This window comes from Callospermophilus lateralis, chromosome 2, assembly GCF_048772815.1.
Source record: "Callospermophilus lateralis isolate mCalLat2 chromosome 2, mCalLat2.hap1, whole genome shotgun sequence".
Lineage (NCBI taxonomy): Eukaryota > Metazoa > Chordata > Mammalia > Rodentia > Sciuridae > Callospermophilus > Callospermophilus lateralis.
The window spans coordinates 38,015,723-38,038,454 of NC_135306.1; the positions used below are offsets into that span (position 1 = coordinate 38,015,723).

Here is a 22,732-nt window from a genome sequence, read left to right on the forward strand (position 1 = left end):
AGAAGCCTCATATATGGGTTCCGTATATGTGTGAGCCAGCTTCTTATGTGAAATGGGATCCTATGAGCATGTGAGCTGAGCTCAGGGTCTATATGTGTATTTCTTTACCTCTCTCTCTCTCTTTCTCTCTCTTTGGTACTGGGAATTGAACCAGGTGCGCTTAGCTACTGAGCCACATTTCCAACCCTTTTTATTTATTTTTTATTAAAAAAAAATTTTTTTGGTACCATGGTTTGAACCCAGGGGCACTTTTGAACATTGAAGCACATCCCCAACACTTTTTATATAATATTTGAGACGGGGTTTTACTAAATTGCTTAGGTCTTCCTAAATTGCTGAGGTCCTCTTGCCTCAGCCCCCGGAGTTACTGGAATTACAGGAATGTGCATCGCACCTGGCCCTTTTTATTTTTTACATTTTGAGACAGAGTCTCACTAAGTTGCTTAGGGCCTTGCTAAATTGCTGAGCTGGATTTGAACTTGCCATCCTCCTGCTTCAGCCTCCTCACTGGGATTACAAGCATGCCACACTGTACCCAGCTCTTTTTTTGAGGAGGGCGTTTACTGGGAATAGAACCCAGGGGTGCTCTACCACTGAGCTATACCCCAATCTTTTTATTTTTATTTGAGATAGAGTCTCCCTAAGTTTATCAGGCTGGTTTTGAACTTGTGATCCTTCTGCCTCAGCCTCCTGAGTTGCTGGCATGAACCATCATATCCAGCAACCCTGTGCATATTTTTCTAAACATCACTTCTTTGGATATGAACTGCCCCTGGGTCTGGGAGTCCTCACTTTTGACAGCCATTCCTCCCGATAGCTATTCCTCAAGGGACAAATCCCGGGGCCCTTATGGACTAAGTCCCTCTGGAAAATGTGGTTTCTTTGGTCTCCCCTGACAATGCTGCCAAAGATCATGGATGAGAGCAGGTTATTTTCTCTCAGTCCTGCTTTGGGCCCAGGCTGTCAGAACTCAGTTGCTGCTCCTCCTCCTCCTCTTCCTCTTCTTTTTATTACAGCACTGTGGATCCAACCCTGGGTCTTGCACATGCTAGGCTAGCACTCTATCACTGAGCTACAACTTCAGGCCAATTTCCTGATTATTAAATGCAGCATAAGGGCTGGGGATGTAGCACAGTGGTAGCACATGCTTACAATGTATAAGCCCCTGGATTCAGCCTCAAGCACAGAAGGAAAAAAAGCAGTTGTGGTGGTACATGCCTGTAATCCCAGGGACTCGGGAAGCTGAGGCAGAGAATCATAAATTCAAGGCCAGCCTCAGCAACTCAGTGAGACCCTCTCTCCAAAAAATAAAAAAGGACTGGGGATATGTCTCAGTGGTAAAGCATTCATGGGTTAAAATCCCCAGTACCTACCTTCCAATATATATATCTATGGCACAAATATTTCCCCATGATCTCCCCTCAGATAGAGCTGTCACATAGTTTGGCCAGTTCAATCTCTTTAAAATTTTTTTTCATAGTTGTAGATAGACAGCATGCTTTTATTTTTTATTTATTTTTTATTTTTTAAAGAGAGAGAGAGAGAGAGAGAGAGAATTTTTTTAATATTTATTTGTTAGTATTCGGTGGACACAACATCTTTGTATGTGGTGCTGAGGATCAAACCCGGGCTGCACGCATGCCAGGCGAGCGTGCTACAGCTTGAGCCACATTTCCAGCCTAGCATGCTTTTATTTTATTTGCTTATTTTTGTATGTGGTACTAAGGATCAAACCCAGTGCCTTCCACATGCTAGGCAAGCACTTTGCCTCTGAGCCCCAACCCTTCAATCTCTCTCTCTCTTTTTTTTTTTTTTTTTTGTGTGTGTGGTGTTAGGGATTGAACCCAGGGCCTTGTGCATTTGAGGCAAGTACTCTACCAACTGAGCTATATCACCATCCCTTCAGTCTCTTTAAAGTGATAGACTTGGTTGGGAGATCTGTAGATCTCCAGAATGGGAGAGGAGAGGGTTAAAAACAGTAAAATTCTGAGCTGATCATGGTGGTACACATCTGTAATCCCAGCTGCTTAGGAGGCTGAGGCAGGAGGATCAAGAGTTCAAAGCCAGCTTCAGCAATTTAGCAAGGCCCTGAGCAACTCAGCAAGACCCTGTCTCTAAATAAAATATAAAAAATGTGGCTCAGTAGTTAAGCCCTGCTGGGTTCAATCCACAGTACCCTGCCCTCCCCCCACCCCCCAAAAAACCAAACAATAGAACTCACCTGGCTGGCAAGATGTATGTGTGGCATGTCCAGACAACTGCACCTCAGCCTCTGGAATCATGTGAATAGTGAACCCATGTACACATGTGTCAAGTTCAGTTCACAAGGCCATGTTCAACCAAGCCACAAGGAATGCCCAGCTAGTATGATTTGGCACACAGGACCTACAGTAAGTGTGGACACAGATGGTCAACAGACGCAGCAAGTGACATGTTCTTATAGAACTAAAAAGAAGTCCTGTGACCTCTGACTGGAACTCCGAACATATGTTCTGTGTCCCTACCCGGGTCTGGACTGTGAGAAGATCTTTTCTCACTTGGGGTCCACAGCTTCTTCCCTCTAGCCCTCTGGACCTGAGGACCTCCTGGGTCCAGTCATAGGTAGGGCTGGGGCTGGTTCCTTTCCTCTCTAACACGTGTCCTGTCACCCCAAGTAGTGGGTTGTCTACACAGCTAATCATGAGACCTCATGGTTCAGGAGGTCTCTTTGGCAGCTCCTCTGTCCCTGCCCCAGTGGCCCTGCAAGCTGCCTCCACACATACTTAGACCACACCTCCTAGTTCTTACAAGCCCCCAGTCTTCTCAGTCCCTATGACACTCCCTCTCCTAAGGGTGGGTGCTAACCCACCCTCAAATCTCCTCACGCCCTAAGTCCCTTAACCACCTTCACCCCCAGGCTAGGCCGTGGGTGGTGGCTGCCTACTCCGCCCTGCGCCGGGCTCAGCGGGCGGGGTCCGGGAGGGCGTGGCCCTGTCCCTGGCGTGCCTTATAAAGGGCGCCACCGGCGCTCCAGGCCAAGTGCTAGGCTCGCCTGCCGCCTGCCACCCGCCGCCTGCCGCCCGCCCGCAGGATAGCGCCGCCGCCTGCCCCGCCATGGGTCGACAGAAGGAGCTGGTGTCCCGCTGCGGGGAGATGCTTCACATCCGCTACCGGCTGCTTCGCCAGGCGCTGGCGGAGTGCCTGGGGACCCTAATCCTCGTGGTGAGTGGAGAGAGCCAGGCAGCTCTTTTCCTTCCAGCCCTGGCGTGTCCCAATCCCCTGTTCACCAGAGGGGCTGTGTTTCAAGATAGCCCTGAGCCATTCTCCAGCTCTGACCCCCAGGATTCATCCCGAGGGAAAGCCCTCTTCCCCACAATTGTAACCCCAGCTCTGACAGTTCTGCCTCTTGCCAGAATGACAGCTGTTACTCCCCAGTGACAGTTCTGCTTCTTTACCCTTCCAGTGGTGACCCAGCACAGGCTTGGGGGCGGGGGGGGGGGGGGGACGACTCACCCTTACAGAATGGGACCTCCCACTCCTTCTCCTGTCTCCTTGGGTTGGTTCCCAGAGTCCGAGCCCTGTGAGGCAGTGAAGATAGAGGCAAATGGACCCCTATTAGATTATTTGGGTCCTGTGTCTGGCCCCTAATGAATAATTAAGCCTCAGAAAGTCCAAAAGTTGCAGTGAAGTGAGGACAGTTTACCAAGGGGTGGGGGCAGAGGGCGCAGGCCACATAAGCTGCAGACAGCAAAGTAGGAAGAAAGGTCCTGTTGGTTGGAAGCTATGGAAGAAAGCTGGGCCCTTATGCAAAAGACATGGGATTACTAAAAGTTTCTCCCTTCCTGCCAAGTGACTCCCAGATCCTATCAGTCACCTAGGCAGAAGCTGTCAGTCTCTGTGCAGAAGATTGCTGGCCCTGTGAGTTATGCCTGCCATGGGATCTCTGAGGGAGAACCCCTGTCTGGGGTTCTCCTCAATCCCAGTTACTCCTCGATTACACTAGCTTCGCTCAGGTTTTTCCTGGGTGGTTCTCTGTGCACTTCTTGGGTCTGGCAGATGTAACAGTTATGGTTTTCATTTCCTGTCCCAGTTATTTTCTGATTTTCAGTCACTCACATGGTCACACCTGTTTTCTTCTGAGCTCTGTTGCTCTATTGCAGTGGGTGGGTTACTGGGATTAACCCCACTCCTAGGTAATGCAGACTAGCTAGCTCCCTGGGGACTAGGAAGCTTAGCTAGGAGCAAGTAGGACTCTGGGAAGCCTACTCCAAATGGTGGTGGTGGTGATGGTGGTGGAGCAGGCTCCATGGGGAGTGGAGGGCTTAGATACTTATATCTGGCTTCATAAGACTAGTAGTGCTATCAGTTTTCCCCTCTCTCTCTCTCGTTCCCTGTGCCAAAAAGGGAGTAGTGGGAGGCATTTATCACCCTCTTGCCTTGGAACCCCCACTCCCTTTCTGATTCATGAGTCCAGCCACCTGTTTTGGAGCAGCCAGGACAAGGGAGTGTGTTTCCATTTTCATAGAGGGAACTCCTTATCCTTTCCCAAGTCTCAGTTGAAACCCTCCCCCCTGCAAGGTAGCAGTCGTTCCCCATGCTGAGCCCCAGGATCATTTGGCTTATCCCAGACCACAACAGGAGGGTGTTAGGTTTGTGCAGAAAGCTTTCAGGCTCAGGTAGATGTGAGGCATCAGGTGTCAGTGAAAAGCAGAACCTCAAGCGCTGCCCATAACAGTAGGGGCTGGAACAGGGGACCCCCCCCAGCAGGTAGATGAAAGCCTCCTATACCTCTGTACGTTGGGGACCTAGAGCTAGTGATAACAGAATTGGGGTTGTCTTTGAAGTGAGGGAAGCCCCTCTTTTTGGAGGGTCCTAGTACCGTGGGGGTGGGGGAGTGCTTACCAAGAACTTGGGGGCAGGGAGGTGGGGAAGGAAGAGGAAGATTAGTCCCAAGGTGGTGGAACTGGCTCTGAAAGATCTTCCCTCCAAGACCTCTTGGGATGGAGCCAGGTCTGGGCCTCAGGCAGGAAAGAACTGAGGCCAGAGCCTGGCTGGGCACACTGCCCCAGACCCTCACGTGCCTGCCCCCCCCCCACCTCTGCCCAATACATTCATAATCTCTGATCTTTGCTCTCACCTGCCTGCACACCTTTGCCCTGCATCACCACTGCTGACTTCCCACTATCTCTTGGTCTTTCTGAGGGATGATAATAAAAATTCTTAACAGCACAGTGTATAGGCACTGACCCATTAGAAGGAACTGGGCCCTCAGCACAGTTCCAGAAATTGCCTGCTGTGTCAGCATAGCAGCTTTAGTCAGAGAGGAGACCCAGATGGGCTGAAAGATCTTTGGGGGATCAGGGCAACAGCTCATTACAGCTGGAGCAGAAGTATTTTCACATTTATACAAGAAGAATAAACATATAGCACATTCAGTGCTTGCAGAATATTGAGAGCCTTGCTCTCCTTTGATCCCCCCATCCTTGGAAGAAATTTAGAACTAATCTCCTTACTTTCTCTGTCCTGGGTCTCAGTGAAAGGAGACACTGAGATCCCAGCATTTAGTACCTCCAAATAAGTGGTAAACCTGAATCCCCAGGGGCAGAGAGGTCAGGACAGCTGGAGAGAGAAGGCACTGGGACAAGATGCCTGGGATACTGGGACAGGGACATGTCAAGGAGGTGAAGGTGCTAAAAGGGGAACATGGCAAGGGCCAGGGGTTCTGACATCCTAGATTGAGGAAGAGTGAATTCCACCTCACTTTTGGCCCTCTCCTATACACTTTGTACCCTCTGTCACCACCTGAGCTCTTCCCCCAATCTGAGCAACTGGGGGTCACTTCTTGGGCCAGGCCAGAAGTGCTAGGGCAGAAGCTGTGCTACAGTGAAAGCTGTTCTCCTATACCCACCATCTGTTAGGACTCAAGAAAAAATCAAAAAATATGATTCAACCATCTTCTGGGCACCCAGACATAGACCTACTTTTAGGTCTTTCCGAGGGTCCTGTTAGATTAGAACTGAAACATGAGGGGTGAGAGAGTAGGTCCTCTTTTTCTCAGGGAGTGGAAGGGATTTGAGTTGGATTCTAGGAGGGACTTCCAGTACCCTTGGTGGTGGCAGGGGGAGGTTGCTAGCGCCACTCCTTTCCTCTGGAATGAGTGTTATTAGGCCTTAGAGGGGCCTCACCCTTTCTGCCTTGTTCTGTTTCCTGACACAGATGTTTGGCTGTGGGTCAGTGGCCCAGGTGGTGCTCAGCCGGGGCACCCATGGTGGTTTCCTCACCATCAACTTGGCCTTTGGCTTTGCTGTCACCTTGGGCATCCTCGTCGCTGGACAAGTCTCTGGTAAGACTTTGACCTCACCCTCAGTCCATGTTCCCACCAGGTGTCCCATTGAGGAGGGGGTTTCCAAGGACAGGCCAGAGCAGTGGCCTCAGCTTTGTCTGGGCTCTTAGGAGAGGAGGGTGAAGAAACTGACACTTAGAACCTTTGACTTTCACCAAGATTATCCTAGCCAGTCTGTTACATAGTCCAACCGCCATTCTATAAAGAAACCCTTCTCTATGCCTCTTTTCATAGGGGCCAGAGAGGAAGAATATGTGGTGGTGTCGGGGGGCTGTTCTCCCCACTGTGGCAGGCTGTAAATAATAGGGTCTGTCTCCTCTCTGCTCAGGGGCCCACCTGAATCCTGCTGTGACCTTTGCCATGTGCTTCCTCGCGCGTGAGCCCTGGATCAAGCTGCCCATCTACACCCTGGCTCAGACACTGGGAGCCTTCTTGGGTGCTGGGATAGTGTTCGGGCTGTACTATGGTAAGCTTTCCACACCCTGCCTTTTTCCACTGCCATCCTCCCTCAACTTAGGACCTGTTGGCACCAGGCCTTTTAATGACAGACAGCTGGGGCCTGCCCAGGCCTCAGGCTCATGACTCACTCATTCATGCACAGGCCCCAAGGTAGGGGGCAAGAGGGGAAAGAGTTGGGCAACAACAGAGTGTCAGGCCCTCTGCCTCACCCCACCCCACCCTACCCCTTGGGCCTCCAGAATGATACAGCTGTAATTTTGCTTAACCAAGACCCCTGGAAGAAAGGGGAGGGTTGGTCCTGAGAGGGGGGCTATGCTCAGGTCTCTGCCCTCACCCACTCTGGGTCTAATCTGTCACCAGATGCAATCTTGAGCTTCGCCAACAATGAGCTTATAGTCTCGGGCCCCAATGGCACAGCTGGCATCTTTGCCACCTACCCTTCTGGACACTTGGACATGGTCAATGGCTTCTTTGACCAGGTATGAGCTTTGGGACATGGGAGGGGAATACAGGGAGGAGGGAAAAGTGGCTCTTCTTGCTTAGGGGCTGGCTATGGATCAGAACTTCCTAACTACAGCAGGGCTTCTCAATATGTGGGGAACCCTGCATCAGAACATGGTGGCAGTTTCTTTTATAGCTTGCGACTTCCCCAGTGAGTTCTTAGCTTCACAAATATACCAGCGCCATTGCTTTATAGGTCAGGGGATGGGAAAGGAGTCTAGCTCCAGGCAATATGGAGGACAGAAGGGGAGGGACCAGAGGATGAGAGTGGGCTTCCCCTCACCCTGTTCTCCCCATTCTCCAGTTCATAGGCACAGCCTCCCTCATCGTGTGTGTGCTGGCCATTGTTGACCCCTACAACAACCCTGTCCCCCGAGGCCTGGAGGCCTTCACCGTGGGCCTTGTGGTCCTGGTCATTGGCACCTCTATGGGCTTCAACTCTGGCTATGCAGTCAACCCTGCTCGGGACTTTGGCCCCCGCCTTTTCACTGCCATTGCTGGCTGGGGCTCTGAAGTCTTCACGTGAGTACAGCCCTAACCATCTTACCCCAGGCTGCCTCTCCTCTGCCCTGCCCCACCTACCCTAACTATGTAAATCTGTCTCCTAGGACTGGCCGGCACTGGTGGTGGGTGCCCATCGTCTCTCCACTCCTGGGCTCCATTGCAGGAGTCTTCGTATACCAGCTCATGATTGGCTGCCATCTGGAGCAGCCTCCACCTTCCACCGAGCAGGAGAATGTGAAGCTGGCCCACGTGAAGCACAAGGAGCAAGTCTGAATGGGCAGCAGCCATCCCTCACTGCCGTTTCCCTTGAGCATCCACTGACTGTGCAGGGGTTACTCCCTAGAAGCCCCCTCATGATTCCCTTCCCAGGCTAAGAACCTCTGATAACCCTACCCTGCTGGACAGCCCCCTCCAGGATTTTCACTGGACCCTGCCCAATAGGATCTTAGGTCACCACCCTCAAGCTGAGGTGAGACAGGGTGAAGGGCCAGTACATTCTTTTGTCTCCCAAAGGGAGAGAATGGCAGCAGTGTGTGTGTGTGTGTGTGTGCGCGCGCGCGCGTGCGCACACGCGCATACGCATACACAGTTTCCCAGATATTCAGGGCAAGGGACCAAGCTTGTCCAAACTTTCCCAAAAGGATCCTAGTGGTGCTGGGAGCCCAGAGGAAGGGAGAAAACAATGAAGGCGATGTGTCCACCTGTGAGGACAACGCCAGGGTGTGCATGTTTCATGGGCTCCACATGAAGGAGGATCCACATATGTGTGTTTTCTGAGTATGTGTGTGTATATCTGCCCTTTTTTCTTAGTGGGGCTTCTCTAGGTTTGGGGGAGGTGGGATTTGGAGGTGGAGACCACTGCTCAGATCTGGATCTCTGGTATCCCTGAGTAAGAACTGTGTAACATGTTTCTGTCATAACATAAGCATGGCAGGGGACGTCCAGGTCACAAGTTTCATGTTTGCTTATGTTTTATTTTTGTTTTATTTTTTAAATATATATAGTAGATGTTACTGTCTTAGGGTTGGAGGTTGGGAGACTCTACTTAAGGGTCTTTACTCCTTTAATCCTTCACTTGACTCCTTTGCTTTTTATAAAAAAAAACCAACAACAATAAAATGTATGTCTAAAACTGCCAATTGTGGAAATAGCTTTGCTCTGCTGTTTTTCTGAGGCTGCTTAAAAAGTTTCCAGTGGTATGTCTGGTCCCAAATTCTCAGTGTGCCTAGCTGGGTATCGAATCTGGTCTGGGTACCCTAGGGGTCATATTCTAGTCCTGCCTAAGGGGAGAGGGGTCAGTCACACCGAGAGGTCAGACTGACTCTTTGCCAAGATTCCCAGCTTCCATCCTTCATGGCACATTTAGCATAGTGAATGACATCTACTCAGTCCCTGCACCCACACATCACCATAGGAAAGCAGGCTGAGCCCCGTGGAAGGAAGAACCATTTCCCATGCAGAGCTGCCCAAAGGGAGAACTGAGGGAATGAGTTCCCCACTGTTGGATGAGACCAATAGACTGGGAATCTGTATTGTCCTCTGCTACCTGTAACTGTTTAAGCTCTTTCACTTCTACCCAGACCTCAGCTATGACCCCCTTAAGCAGGCTCTCTGCCTCTAGGCCTATGCCTTCAGTCTCGGAAGCCCTCAGAGATCTTTTGGAAACCTTTGCTGAAACTGGACTCTTTTCATGGTTCTCCTTGTCTATCTGGAGGTATTTTAAAGCCCTTTATTCAGGGCTTTCAGAACGTGGCCCCTGGCCCTATTCATCCCATCACCATCCACCCTATCCCAGACTGCTTTACCAGCTCTGTGCTTTCCTACTTTGGGCCTTCCCTCTGAAGTTCCAGAGGGAACTTGTCTTTGTTGGTTATAATCTTCCTGATTACATCATGGACAACCAGAAAATGAGAAGTTATACTCCATTTATATATGATGTGTCAAAATGCATTCTACTGTCATGTATAACTAATTAGAACAAATAAAAACTTTTAAAAATGTAAAATTAAAAAAAAAAAGAAAAAAAAATCTTCCTGACTTATTTTAATAAAAATCCTCCAAGAAGTAAGATACCCTAGCTCTTTCTTATTCTTCCACCATCTTCTACAGTAACTTGCCTAAGCCCAGAAACCATGACTGTGTTTGTTCCATTCTCTCGCAACTTCATTTTTGAAGGGTTTGAAGCCCCTCTATGATCAGTCAGGCTGGGGTTATACCGAGGCCTGCCAGCACCTTGACTGCCCAGGGACATAAGGGGCTTTGCACACCTGTGCCCAGGAATCTCTTCTCATTTCCGCCTTCCTTATTGGGCCCTACTTAAGTTTCACCATGAATACAAGGGAAGGCTTCCCTCCCCAAATCAACATGCAAAGTTAACCCCATGAAAGCCAAAGGATCCCTGGGTCAGACAGGAGAACTGCTCTTAATAGAGGCTAAGCCAGCTAAAGCCTCTTGCCTCTTCACAGATGAGGAGACCATGGCCCAGAGAGGAGTGGATGGCAAATGCAGGGTCACACAGCCAGGACTCTGACTGGGAGGTAGGGGTGGGAGGAGGCAATTCCACCTCCGGTCTCTAACTGTTCCTTGTCCCCAGCTCCCAAGAGGCGTGTCTGGAATGTTGGAGGGACCAGAGCCAGAGGGAGTGTCCCTTTCCTAGGCCCTGAGGGGAGAAAGGGTAAACCTTAGGAGTGGAATGTGGCTGCCCAGTTTCATTCCAGCCACACCAGTCCCACCTTTGGTGCCCCCACCCTGCTTTCTTCCCCTGTGTGTACCATGTCATCTGTCATCCCTTTATTTCAAATTCTGCTGTTGACCCTGACCAGTCTGGCGGGAGGCCTTCTGGTGCCATGATTAATGGGAAGTTGAACCTGGATTCCAGACCCAGTTTGGCCTCTCTATAGCTATGTGACCTGGGAGTGCTCATATTTTTTCCCTGAAACTCAGTTTCCTTATCTGTGACTTGGGGGTTAACAAGGAGGAAGCAATGAACAAAAATTCATGAAAAGGACTTAACACAGCGACCAATGGATGGTAAATACACAAAAATGTCACCTCAGGCTTTTTCCTGCAGAGGCAGAGATGGGGTGGGGAAGCAGAAGTGGGGGAATATGTGGCGGAGGGATGCTAAAGGCTGTTTTTTAAAGATCATTGAATTCAACATCCTGTTCCGCCTCAGATTCCTTCCACAGTTCTGAATTTCCTGAGAGAGGGGAGGGAGGAAGAGTGGGGTGATACCTTGCTTTGCTTTAATTCTAGAAGGCTCTTGGGAAGAAGAGGAGGGAATTAGAGGTGCTACACATGGGTGTACAGGGCAAGAGGGTATGTTGAATGGAGGGTCAGATCTCATGAGAAAGGGCAAAGCCTGGCCAGGATCAAGAGCAATGAGTGGGGACTGGAGCCATGCAACTATCATGTAACCTCTCCATGGACAGGAGGGAAGCTCCCTGCTTCTCTACCTGGCCTCCAAGTGATTCCTTCCTTTGACAGTTCTGGCTGTTAGTTCTTGAAAGAAAACATCACCTCCTACAGGAATATGGGAATGTATTAGTTCCATTCAATGTAATCTGTTTTCTATGGTAGTCATAGAGAATTACCCCTTGGAAGCATTGCCACATCCCATGGCTCACCAAAGTCTCCATCACTGTCCTTTTTGCACCAAGCTCTCTCCACAGTCCACTTGGGAAGCATCTGAGCTTTCTTAAAGTTCTGACTTGCTCCAGTTGAAATCAGCCTCCCTGAAACTTGAGCTTGATTGGTCTTTCCTTGCACATCTGCCTCTGTGACTGTCCCTGTGCACATATGCAATGTCCATTTCTCAGTGATTCTGAGTGGGCCTGATTTTCAATATGTTGAGTTACATTCTCACGTCTCTGAGCTTCTGGCTGAGTGTCCCTGGCTCTATCTGCCACTGCCTGACTCTCTGTGTACCTCTAAGTGAATATCCTGTGCACCTTGGAGGACGTCTCTCTGTGTACTCAGTGCACATTTCAACTTCTACCTGTGATTGACTTTCCTGCCAGCCCAGTCCCGCTCACTTACCCCAGGGCATTCCTCCTCTTTAATTCCTGGCAATGAGCTCTCTCCTTGCTAACTCTTTCTCCTCGATTTTGTTTTTCTGAAAATCTGGGTGGGGCACCCCTAGGCTTGTAGAAACATGGGTGGGGTAGAGTTGGGTGGGGTGGGAAGGGGAGAAAAGGGACTACTCTTCCCAGTACAAGACCCCAGAGGTCATAGACAGCTCAGATCCCCCAAGGATGGGTCTATGGAGGTACTGTCCTAAGTAGAGCCTGCACTTCCTCACCGGGAGGTAGGAACCAGTGCTCCCTGGGGTGGGGCCCCTGAGATGAGGGCCTGGGGAATGCTGGTAGTGTGAAGGAAGGAGACTTAGAGACAGAGAGCTCTTAGGGAGACTGAAAGGACTTGCCAATAGAATACCTGAGTCCTAAGGGGCAGAAAGGAGTGGGTATATCTGCCCAATACCTGGGAATGGCCTTCTTAGGAATTGAGAGAGGGTCTCCATGCCTGGGGCTTTGGCTTTTGGTGATGTGTTTATTTGAGGTAAGAGAGGGGGTGGCAGCAGGAACAAAGAGGCTATATGACCTGGGCACCTTGGTATGGCAGGTGCCAAGAAGGACCACCTCCTTTTTGTGTGTGTAAAGAAGAAACTGAAGCCTAGGGTCTCACTAAGGGTCACAGAACAGTGCAATGCAGAAGAGCCCAGACTAGAGTCCAGTCTTTTCACCCTCATCACTGCCACCCCACAGCACCTGGTGACATCTCAGGGAACAGGGCTCTGAACCCAGAATGCCGGTGTCCAAACCATGAGGCCTGGGGCAGGTGAGAGTCTCCATTCGCCCAGATTCAGTCTCTTCCCTGCTCTGTCCAGCACATCTCCATGGGTCACCTCACCTGGGCTTTTTTGCCTCTAGCTTCCACCTGGCTTTGTTGAGTAGCTAGAAAATCAGAGAGCCAGGAGGGTGGGGGAAGAAAGGTCTGGATATTCATGCCTTTTTCAGGGCTCCAGCTTCTACTACATCCCAGAAGGCAATGGCTGCCTGTTCTTGTAACAGTGATCTACTTTATGCTTTGAATATAACCCTTGTTACTCTGCCACTTATTTTTAAAATAGACTTGTTTCTTTCTCTTCCTTTCTCCCTGCTCCTTCCTAATCTCTCCCTCTCTCTAATCTCAGGGGAAAGAGGTTTACCTTTCTTCCCCATCCTAGGCAGAGTTATCTGTCCCTGAGTACACACCCATCATAGGAATGAAGTAATCCAGACTTTGGGGATGGTATTAGAGGATCTCAGAAATCACTATCTCCCAGATTAGCAAGTGAGTTACAACTCCAAGAGAGAACACGTGGAATGTAGCCTTTGACTCACCTCTTTAAAAGCCCCCTGTTCCTGCTAATAGGCAGAATTGCAGCTTTCGGGAAAGGAGTCCCCTGTGTTTCTCCTTTGCCGGCAAAGCAATAATTCTTCTTTTTCCTTTTTCTCAACTGTGTCCTCGATATTGGATTGGCATCGAGGACAAGGACGGAGCTTTCAGCAACATTCTTAGTGCTCAGCGAGGCAATCTGAGGGTGCAGCCTGTTTCTGCTGGACCCTTGGCTTCACCTCTCTGTCTTTGGTTTCTTCATCTGTAAAATAGTACCTACCTGATTCGATTGCATAAGGTGAGGATTAAATGGATTAACATGTATCAACACAGTGCCAGGTGGAGGAGTAGGTACTAGAGAAGAAGAGGTGAAGATGGCAAAGATGGTGAGGGTGATGGCAATGCCTTCTTGTAAACTCCCTGTGTACTGTGAGGAAGGGAGAGCTTGCAGCCAGCCTTGGAAGTGGGACACCTGACACCCCTAGGCCGACTCCTTCCACTCCAGGAGCTTGGAACTTCCATGGGGCATAAGGCACCTGGGAGTCTAGCCTAAATACCTCCAAGTAAGTGAGGTCAGCTATCTTTGGGAAGACTGGGGTATGGAAAGTTGGAAGCTGGAGGCCCTTTCTCACTCTGAGCCTCCTTCAGAAAACTCAGAATGCTGAGGAACAGCTGGGTATCCCATCATCTTGTGGGGCTCAGGGGAGCTGATGGGGGTTGAGGGTAGTAATAGTGATAAATCATGGGTTTAGAGGGTAGTATGAATAGGATTAGAGAGTCAGTTCTAGGAAGTTTGAGGGCAAAAGCAAAAATCCCAATCTGGGCATTGAACCCAGGACCTTGCACTTGAGCCACACCCCATGAAAGCCAGATCCCTCAGTCAGACAGGAGAACTGTGCTTTTATTTATTTATTTAGAGACTGGGTCTCACTAAATAGCCTAGACTAGCCTCAAATTTACGATTACAAGCATGCGATACTGCATCCAGCTTAATCTGTATTTTAAACTCTTATTTCATAGCCTCCTGTCAGGAAGTTCTTCCTAAGGTTTCTCTGTCATACTGCTTGCTCCTCAAGAATGAGGTGGAGAGGCTAGGTGTGGTAATGCATGTCTGTAATCCCAGAGGCTCAGTAAACTGAGGCAGTGGATAAAAAGTTCAAGGCCAGCCTTGGCAACTAAGAAAGGCCTAAGTAACTTAGCAAGATCTTGTCTCAAAAGTAAAAAATAAAATGACTGGAGATGTGGCTCAGTAATTAAGTGCCCCTGGATTCAATCTCTAGTGGAAAAAAAAAAAAAGGCAGAAGCCAGGTGTGGCAGGATGCACCTATAGTCCCAGTGACTTGGGAGACAGAGGTAGGAGGATTGCAACTTCAAGGCAGGCCTTGGCAATTTAGTGAGACCCTATCTCAAAATAAAAAATGCTAAGGATGTAGTTCAGTGGTTGAATACTCAGTACTGACAAGAAGAGGGGAAAAAAAAAAAAAAAACCCAAGGAGGCAGAAATCAGGACAATTACTGTGACTCTGGAGACTTTTCCCAGTTCTCATTCACATAGGTTTTGTTTTCTTTTGTTTTTTTGGTCCTAGGAATTGAACCCAGGGGCACTTTACCTCTGAGCCATACCCCAGCCCTTGCTATTTTATTATTTTGAGACAGGGTCTCACTAAATTGCTTTAGGGCCTCACTAAGTTGCTATGGCTGGCTTTTAAAATATATATACTTTTATTAGTTGTTGATGAATATTTATTTATTTATTTATATGTGGTGCTGAAAATTGAACCCAGTGCCTCACACATGCTAGGCAAGTGCTCTACTACTAAGCCCCAATCCCAGCCCCCTAAGGCTGGCATTGAATTTGTTGGAGCTACTGGGATTATAGGCATGTGCCACCTCACCTGGCTCATCCACACAGTTTGGAGATCAGAAAAAATGTCTATGCTGCCTCCTGTCCCTCCACCCAGCCAAAGCACTGGGAACCTAGGGAGCACTCATGTGGGAGTCTTATGGGACAGTGGGGTGGGGTTGTGAGGTTGTGAGTGGGTTGAAAATGGACTAATTTTACCTCCCTGTTCTGTTTCAATTACCCTCCACTGCTCTCTAGCCTCCATCTTGTTTTTCTTTTTTATCAGTGTTGGGCAAGTATCCTACCTCTGAGCTACACTACCAGCCAGCACTCCACCTTTTCTTTCTTTTTTTCTTTTTCTTTTTTTCCTTTTTTTTTTTTTTTTGTACTGAGGATTGAATTTAGGAGGTGCTTTACCATTAAGCTATATGTTCAGTTCTTTTTATTTTTTGAGACAGGGTCTCACAAAGTTGCCCAGGCTGGCCTTGAACTTGGGATCCTTCTGCCTCAGCCACCTGAGTCACTGGGATTATACCCACTCCACCTTTGTTGAAAGCCGATGTGAAGGGCAGTGGACTCTCACTAGGCTTCCCTGTGGTGCTCAGATCCAAGGAGGTCTGGCTCGGGGAGGGGAGAGAGAACTCTGGGAGCCCTGATAATCATCTGGATACAGTCCATTGCTCATCTCCATGGAGACACCCCCCACCCCATAGCTGAGGAGGCACCTGGAATGTCTGCCACCCTCATCCTTCCTTCTCGGCTCAGGTCACTGCCAAGGCTGGGCTGGAAACTGGCTGAAGAAGGGAGGAAGTGGCTGGCCTGAAGGGGAGGTAGGCTGTAGGCCCCAATCTGAGGAAGCACTTTCCTGCTAGAGGTCACCTTCAGCTGGGGGATCCCCAGCTTCATGTTGCGGGGAGTGAGGAGAAAGTGACTCCTGACCTATGGACAAAGTCATCCCTTTATTGGATTAAGTATTTACAGCTTGAACTACCTTCGGTCCTTGGAAGTATGTATATACTTGCATTCACAGGAGGGTGTGGCTGCTGTGACTGATGAAGGACTGGGGATATGTACATGTTCACACAAACACCTTTACACCACCACATACTCACCCCACACTTAACTCATCTATATTCATACGTGTACACTCAGACCCTGATATCAACTGTTACTCATTCATATACTCAGATGCTCAAACACACTTAGATACAATCATGCACATTCATGAACCTCCACATTCACAGGCTACACATCTACACTCCATATTCTTATAATCACACATACTCTTACAATTGGGTATGCATTAGAACATGTGCACACACTCAAGTGCACTCACACTTGAATATATACTTACCTACACTTCTATTTGCAGGGAGCCAGAAGCCATACATCTAAGCACTAAGTCTGACAGATTGGAGTGTTTTAGGGGTAAGTATAGAGGCAAGGGGAAGGGGAGAGATTGTGGTACTAAAAACAAGTCACAGGTCAAATGTGGGATTGGGAAATCTTTTGAGGTCACAACACAGAGTTTTAGAGCAAGGGGTCAGGAAGTGGGTTTGAAGACTGACTGAGTCCCAGTGCCTGAGCAGAGCACACAGTAACTTTCAGCAAATAGGTGCCAGTTAAGCAAACAGAATCTTCCAATATCTGGGCTGGGGCTGGGCTGTAGCCCAGTAGTAGAGCACTTGCCTAGCACATGTGAGGCACTGGGTTAGATTCTCAGTAACACACACACACACACACACACACACACACACACACACACTTAATAAATAAATAAATAAATAAAGGTATTGTTCCCACCTACAACTAAAAATAAATAAATGAAAATCTCCCAATATCCAACTGATAGATTTGTCTGTCTAAACACAGAAGTTTAGAATCCTAGGCAACCAGAGAGTCAGCTCATTTAATCTTCTGAAGTCGCCATTCCACATCCTTCCTGCCATTCTACAGAACTCAAGTTACTGAGTCTCAAATACAGGTGACTTGCATAAAGCTACTGGGTAAGGCAATCGTCAGTCCAAGCCTGGGTCCTTGGGAATGAACAGAAAGTGACTATTCTGGGCTGTCCCAGGGATTTGGGCCCTCACCAAGAAAGAAGATGTAGGTTCCTTTGAAATATACAGGATCAAGGAGACCTATAGAAGCTCTGGAGTAGGGCTCCTTGGAAAGTCTCCTGTGTAAAATAGTGCCTCCTGGCCTTTCTGCCAAAAGCCTTGGGTTTCTTTGTTTATTAGTTCAGCAGATACTATTAAACACTTTTTTTTTTGGGAAGAAGGGTACTGAGAATTTAACTCAGGGGTGCTCCACCACTGAGCCACATCCCCAGCCCTATTTTGTATCTTATGTAGAGACAGAGTCTTACTGAGTTGCTTAGCACCTTGCTATTGCTGGCTTTGAACTTGCCATTTTCCTGCCTCAGCCTCCCAAGCTATGAACACTTTTTTTTTTCAAATATGAAATTCCATACATTATTATTATTATTATTAATATTATTATTATTATTATTTTGCCTTACTGGGATTGAACCCAAGGCCTTGTGGATGTTAGGCAAGTGTTCTTCTATAAAGCACAATCCCAGCCCTTTAAAATTAAAAAAAAAAAAAAAACTTAAAAAAATTGTTCTAATTATTGATACATGACAGCAGAATGCATTTCAATTCATTGTACAAAAAATTGTTTTTACATTTTGTGGTAGGTTCTTGCTAAATTGCCCAAGGAACTTTCAATCCTCCTGCCTGAGCCTCCAGAGTAGATTGTATTATAGGCTTGCACTGCCACACCTGGGTAACTCAGTGATTTTTTTTTTAATGTTTTTAAATGAAACTACATACTTTTTTAATATTTATTTTTTAGTTTTAGATGGACACAATATCTTTATTCTTTTTTATTTTTATGTGGTGCTTAGGATTGAACCCAGTGCCTCACCTCATGCAAGCTAGGTGAGGACTCTACCACTGAGCCACAACCCCAGTCCAAATGGTGCAACTGCCACCATAAATTATTTTAGAACATTTTTATGAATTTAAAAGTTTTATTTTCTAGGCTGAGGCAGGAGGATTGAAAGTTAGAGGTTAGAAGCCCTAAGCAACTTAGTGAGACCCTATCTCAAAATAAAAAATAAAAAAGGGTTGGGGATGTGGCTCAGTGGTTAAATGCCCCTGGGTTCAATCCTATTACCAAAAAAAAAAAAAAAAAAGTTTTATTTTTCTCATTAAAACTGTCAGTATAAAGAAAGTTATTTGGAATTACATTATACCTTTAATTTTTTTTTTTTTAAAGAGAGAGTGAGAGAGGAGAGAGAGAGAGAGAGAGAGAGAGAGAGAGAGAGAGAGAGAGAGAATTTTTTAATATTTATTTTTTAGTTATCGGCGGACACAACATCTTTGTACGTGGTGCGGAGAATCGAACCCGGGCCGCACGCATGCCAGGCGAGCGTGCTACCACTTGAACCACATCCCCAGCCCCCCTTTAATTTTTTTCATGGAGAATATTTCCTTTATTATGTAGTTCCAGGCCTTCTGGACGTATTCTAAGTAATATATTTGTTAACATGGTAGTTTCAGTTGGGCAAAACATGCTGCCAATACAATTGAATTTAATTTGTGACATATTTCCAGTGGTAACCAATGATCGGCTGCTTCGACATTGCAGATTTCAAGTCTTCCTTTCTTCACATCTATGAATACTTCAATCTCCAAATGTGATTGTTTATATAACACATTAAAGGTAGTGTTTATACTAAACTTTGGTGTTTTGCCATATATCCACTCCCAGGTTTGTCAATCTTTGGCTTTGCTATTCATTCCAGGAAACAGTGTTTCATCTGTTGGACTCATTAGGTCAATATGATTATCAATCTGATGATAAACAGCATGCTCTGCAGCAATAGCATTGATCAGTACTTTGCAAGTAGAACAGGATCTTTTACCAAAAGATTTTTCAATACAGAAGATATGCTAGTAGTGTCATTGTTCTTGATCCCTTGGTAAGGGCTCTTTAGTAAAGAAGACAAAGAGATTCCATCAGTACTACATAATAAGGTGTAATGGTGAAAAGCCATAGTTTGATCGAACTTTGATCCTGGAATTTTTAATTGGCCACCAAGTAAAAGGACAAATCTTTTGGTAGCCTGCACATCCAGCTGGGGTTGGACAGCATTCAGTGATCTCACAACTAATTTCAGATTTTTCATTCTATAATACTTGTTTTTGGTTGTAAGGAAAGTCAAATTGATATTACCCATATGGTAGTAAACTATTCCTCCTCCATTTCCTTTCCAGGCTAGTTTTATATCTTCTCCCTCATCAGATTTAGGTTACGTTCTTTTTCTTTTTTTTTTTTTAAAGAGAGAGAGAGGGAGAGAATTTTTTAATATTTATTTTTTAGTTTTCAGTGGACACAACATCTTTGTTTGTATGTGGTGCTGAGGATCGAACCTGGGCCACACGCATGCCAGGCGAGCGCGCTACTGCTTGAGCCATATCCCCAGCCCCTAGGTTACATTCTTGCCAAGGATTCTGATGCTTACCAATTACAACAGAGGGAAAACTCTTCCAGAAGAAAAGAATTGGCTTGTCTTCTAGATTTGCATGGTCGTGGATCCAATCTTCAACAGCCAAATTTTGATATACATAATTGGAAATTGACTGTAAAATGAGCCCACTTTCTGTTGTGTTTTTAAAGCCAGCTGCCTGGGACCTTGTGGTTACAAAGTAACTGGAAACAATTCTTCACTGAAAATGGGATCAACATGCTAGAATCTCATTATGGTGGTGTGTACATTTTACTCCTCTTTTTGGCTCTCTGTGGTTGTGTACACAGCTAGCATCTGCCATGTTTTAAGTTATCCCACTGCCTTTAGTTTGGGATCAACCATTCCTAACAGCAATCAGGTCATCCCAAGAGCTGAGAGTAAACTGCAGACCCATTAGCACTAGCCCCTGAAGGCCTGAGGTAGCTCACATGAAAAGCCAGACTCAGAGTTCCTATTCCTTGCCCTCAGCCAAATGGTCCCCAAGGACCCAGCAGAGCTTACTGCTGCCCGCCGCAAGAAAGTCTTAGATATTTAGAACATTTTCATTACTTCAGTAAGACCCCTCATGCCCATTTACGGTTAATCTCCATTTCCACCCACTGCTCACATCAAGCACTAATCTACTCTCTGTCTTTATAATTGCCTTTTCTGAACATTTCCTCTAAACAGTGTCATATAATAGCCTGACTTCTCTTACCTATAATAGTGTTTTTGAAGTTTATTCCTGATGTAGCATGTGTCACTCAGTAGTTTGTTTCTAATTATTACTATTCCATGGTAAAAGCATACCACATTTTGTCTATCCATTCATTAGTTGATGTATATTTAGCATGTTTCCAGGTTTTATCCTAAATATTTTATCTTTCAATTTGTTTATCTCCACTAGAATGGCAATTCCATGAGGCTGGAATTTTTGCTGAATTTGTTCATCTATGTTTTCCCAGCTTAACCTTCCTTCCTTTCTTCCTTCCTTCCTTCCTTCCTTCCTTCCTTCCTTCCTTTATATGTGGTTCTAGGGATTGAACCCAGGGCCTCATGCATGCTAAACAAGCACAGCATCACTGAACTACATCCCCCCTGAACAAAATGTATTCCGAAATGCGAACTGAAAACTGTTAGGAAAGGGAAAACTGGAGGCCACCACATGATTCCTGCCATTATGGAACTTAATGTCTAATTAGTGGAGGAGACTGCAAATACAATCAAGTAAAGGAAACTGGGCATCAGGATGTTTTTCCAGAACAAAACACTTACACAGGACTGTTAATTTACAGGACCCAGTGCAAAATGATAATACAAGGCTCCTTATTCAAGAAGTGTTTAGGGCTGAGCTGTGACTCAGTGGCAGAGCACTTGCCAAGCACATGTGAGGCACTGAGTTCAATCCTCAGCACCGCATACAAAAATAAGCAAATAAAATAAGGCATGCTGTCCATCTACAACTACAAAAATAAATTTTAAAAAAAGAAGTGTTTAGAATTCAAGACAGGGGCTGGGGATGTAGCTCAAGCGGTACCGCGCTCGCCTGGCATGCGTGCGGCCCAGGTTCAATCCTCAGCACCACATACAAACAAAGATATTGTGTCCGCCGAAAACTAAAAAATAAACATTAAAAAATTCTCTCACTCTCTCTTAAAAAAATAAAAAAATAAAGGCAAAGTTTAAAAAAAAATAGAATTCAAGACAACAACAGAGTTCAATCAAGTTTGGGGTCTTTCTAAGACTCAGGTCACCTGCCCATGAAGCTGGCCCTGCAGTTCTCTATTGAGACCCAGAGAATGATAATTATCCTGCAGGGTGCTCCAGATAGAGGTAAAAGATTTTTGTGCAAAATCCTGGAGGCAGGAGGTCAGTGTGTGTCCTAGAAAGGTTGGAAGGGGTTGAGTGTTGGAGCTTAGAATGCCAGATGAGACTGGAAAGGTGGGTGAGTCCACGGCAGAAAGGATGCAAATGAGGGAGGGTCTAGGAAACCAAGGCTTCCTAGTGCTCTTGCTTAGTGGACTCTGTGGGCCCATCCATTGCCAAACTAAGGAGGCAGGAAGGGGCCAGCTGGGGGCCAGATCTTAGTTGGGCCAGAGACCAGATGAGCACAGTATGGTGAGGGGCCTGAGTGTCAGTAGCTCCAGGTTGCTCAGAGACCCAGAGCAAGTTCCAACACACGCTTTGCCTCAGTTTTCCCAACAGGACCACAAGGGTGTTGCATGAGATGATTTGAATCACAACTTCCTCTCCAACCCTAGCATTATCTGATTCTTTTCTGGGATCCTAACATTCAGGTGATTCAGGTGAAAGAGGGCAAGGGTGCATTGAGATAGCCCCCCTTGAAGAGTGAGCAAAGGGACAGAGATACAGCTGGGGCAGGGAGTTCCTGAAGGTGCCTGGCCCAGGAAACCGGAAGGCAGCAGCAATGGGAAGAGACTTGCTTGTGAGTACTTGGAATGCCAAATGCAAGAATTAGAAGATTTAAGTGAAAGGTTAGGAAAATATGTCAAAAATGGTAATTAACATTGATCGATAGGGACTGGTTGGGAACAGAACCAGAGGGAAGTGGGAAGCCTGCCAAGAGAAAGTAAGAATTTTGTCCCAAGATGATCCTAAATTGCCAGATTCAAAGGGGAAACGCTAAGGCCCTGACATTTCTGCCACCACTTTGGCCTAGACCCTAGGATCCCTGAAACATAAAATGGAACTTTCTCCTTTTCTTGGCATTCCATTAAAAAAGAAAAGAAAATGCTTTGTGTGTGCTACAACATGAATGAACTTTGAATATTTAATAAATAAGTGAAAGCAGTCAGTCACAAAAGGACACATGGTATATGAAATGTCCAGAATAGGCACAACTACCATGACAGAAAGTAGATTAGTGGTTGTCAGGGCTGTGGGAAGGGAGGGATATGGAATGACTACTAATGAATATGGGGTTTATTTTTGGGGTGATTAAATGCTCTAAAACTAGATAATGGTGATGATTGCATAAATTTGTGAAAATACTGACAACCCACTGAACTGTGTGATTTAGAAAGGTAAATCTTACAGTATGTAAAGTATATCTCAATAAAACTTTATAAAAAGAAAGAAAAAGGAAAGAAAGAAGGAAGAGTGGAGGGTAATATTTCCTTTATAGAATCCTTTTTTTTTTTTTTTTTTTAGGTACTGGGAATTTTACTCAGGGGCACTCAACATGGCA

At 46.6% G+C, this 22,732-nt stretch overlaps 1 protein-coding gene and 1 pseudogene across 2 annotated transcripts; one reads left to right on the forward strand and one right to left on the reverse strand.

Annotated features, from left to right (window-relative positions):
- The first annotated feature begins 3,093 nt into the window (after nt 1-3,093).
- Aqp3 (aquaporin 3 (Gill blood group)) lies at nt 3,094-8,342 on the forward strand. 2 transcript variants are annotated; one of them, XM_076843351.2, is made up of 6 exons: nt 3,094-3,201; nt 6,196-6,322; nt 6,651-6,788; nt 7,142-7,260; nt 7,587-7,804; nt 7,891-8,108. In XM_076843351.2, the coding sequence occupies exons 1-6, from the start codon at nt 3,094-3,096 to the stop codon at nt 8,057-8,059; spliced, it is 879 nt and encodes a 292-aa protein (XP_076699466.1). In that variant the 3' UTR covers nt 8,060-8,108. The 2 variants fall into 2 exon arrangements, with proteins under 2 accessions (XP_076699466.1, XP_076699467.1); XM_076843352.2 differs by lacking the exon at nt 7,587-7,804 and having other exon boundaries at nt 7,891-8,342.
- A 10,137-nt stretch (nt 8,343-18,479) lies between these two features.
- LOC143385817 (lipoyl amidotransferase LIPT1, mitochondrial-like) lies at nt 18,480-19,763 on the reverse strand (annotated as a pseudogene).
- Between the last annotated feature and the right edge of the window lie 2,969 nt (nt 19,764-22,732).

Excerpts from the sequence above, each read along its gene's own strand:
- Aqp3 (XM_076843351.2), top strand. The coding sequence starts at position 3,094 with ATGGGTCGACAGAAGGAGCTGGTGTCCCGCTGCGGGGAGATGCTTCAC. Across the intron at positions 3,202-6,195 it reads TGGGGACCCTAATCCTCGTG|ATGTTTGGCTGTGGGTCAGT; the intron begins GTGAGTGGAGAG and ends TTCCTGACACAG. Across the intron at positions 7,805-7,890 it reads TGGGGCTCTGAAGTCTTCAC|GACTGGCCGGCACTGGTGGT; the intron begins GTGAGTACAGCC and ends TCTGTCTCCTAG.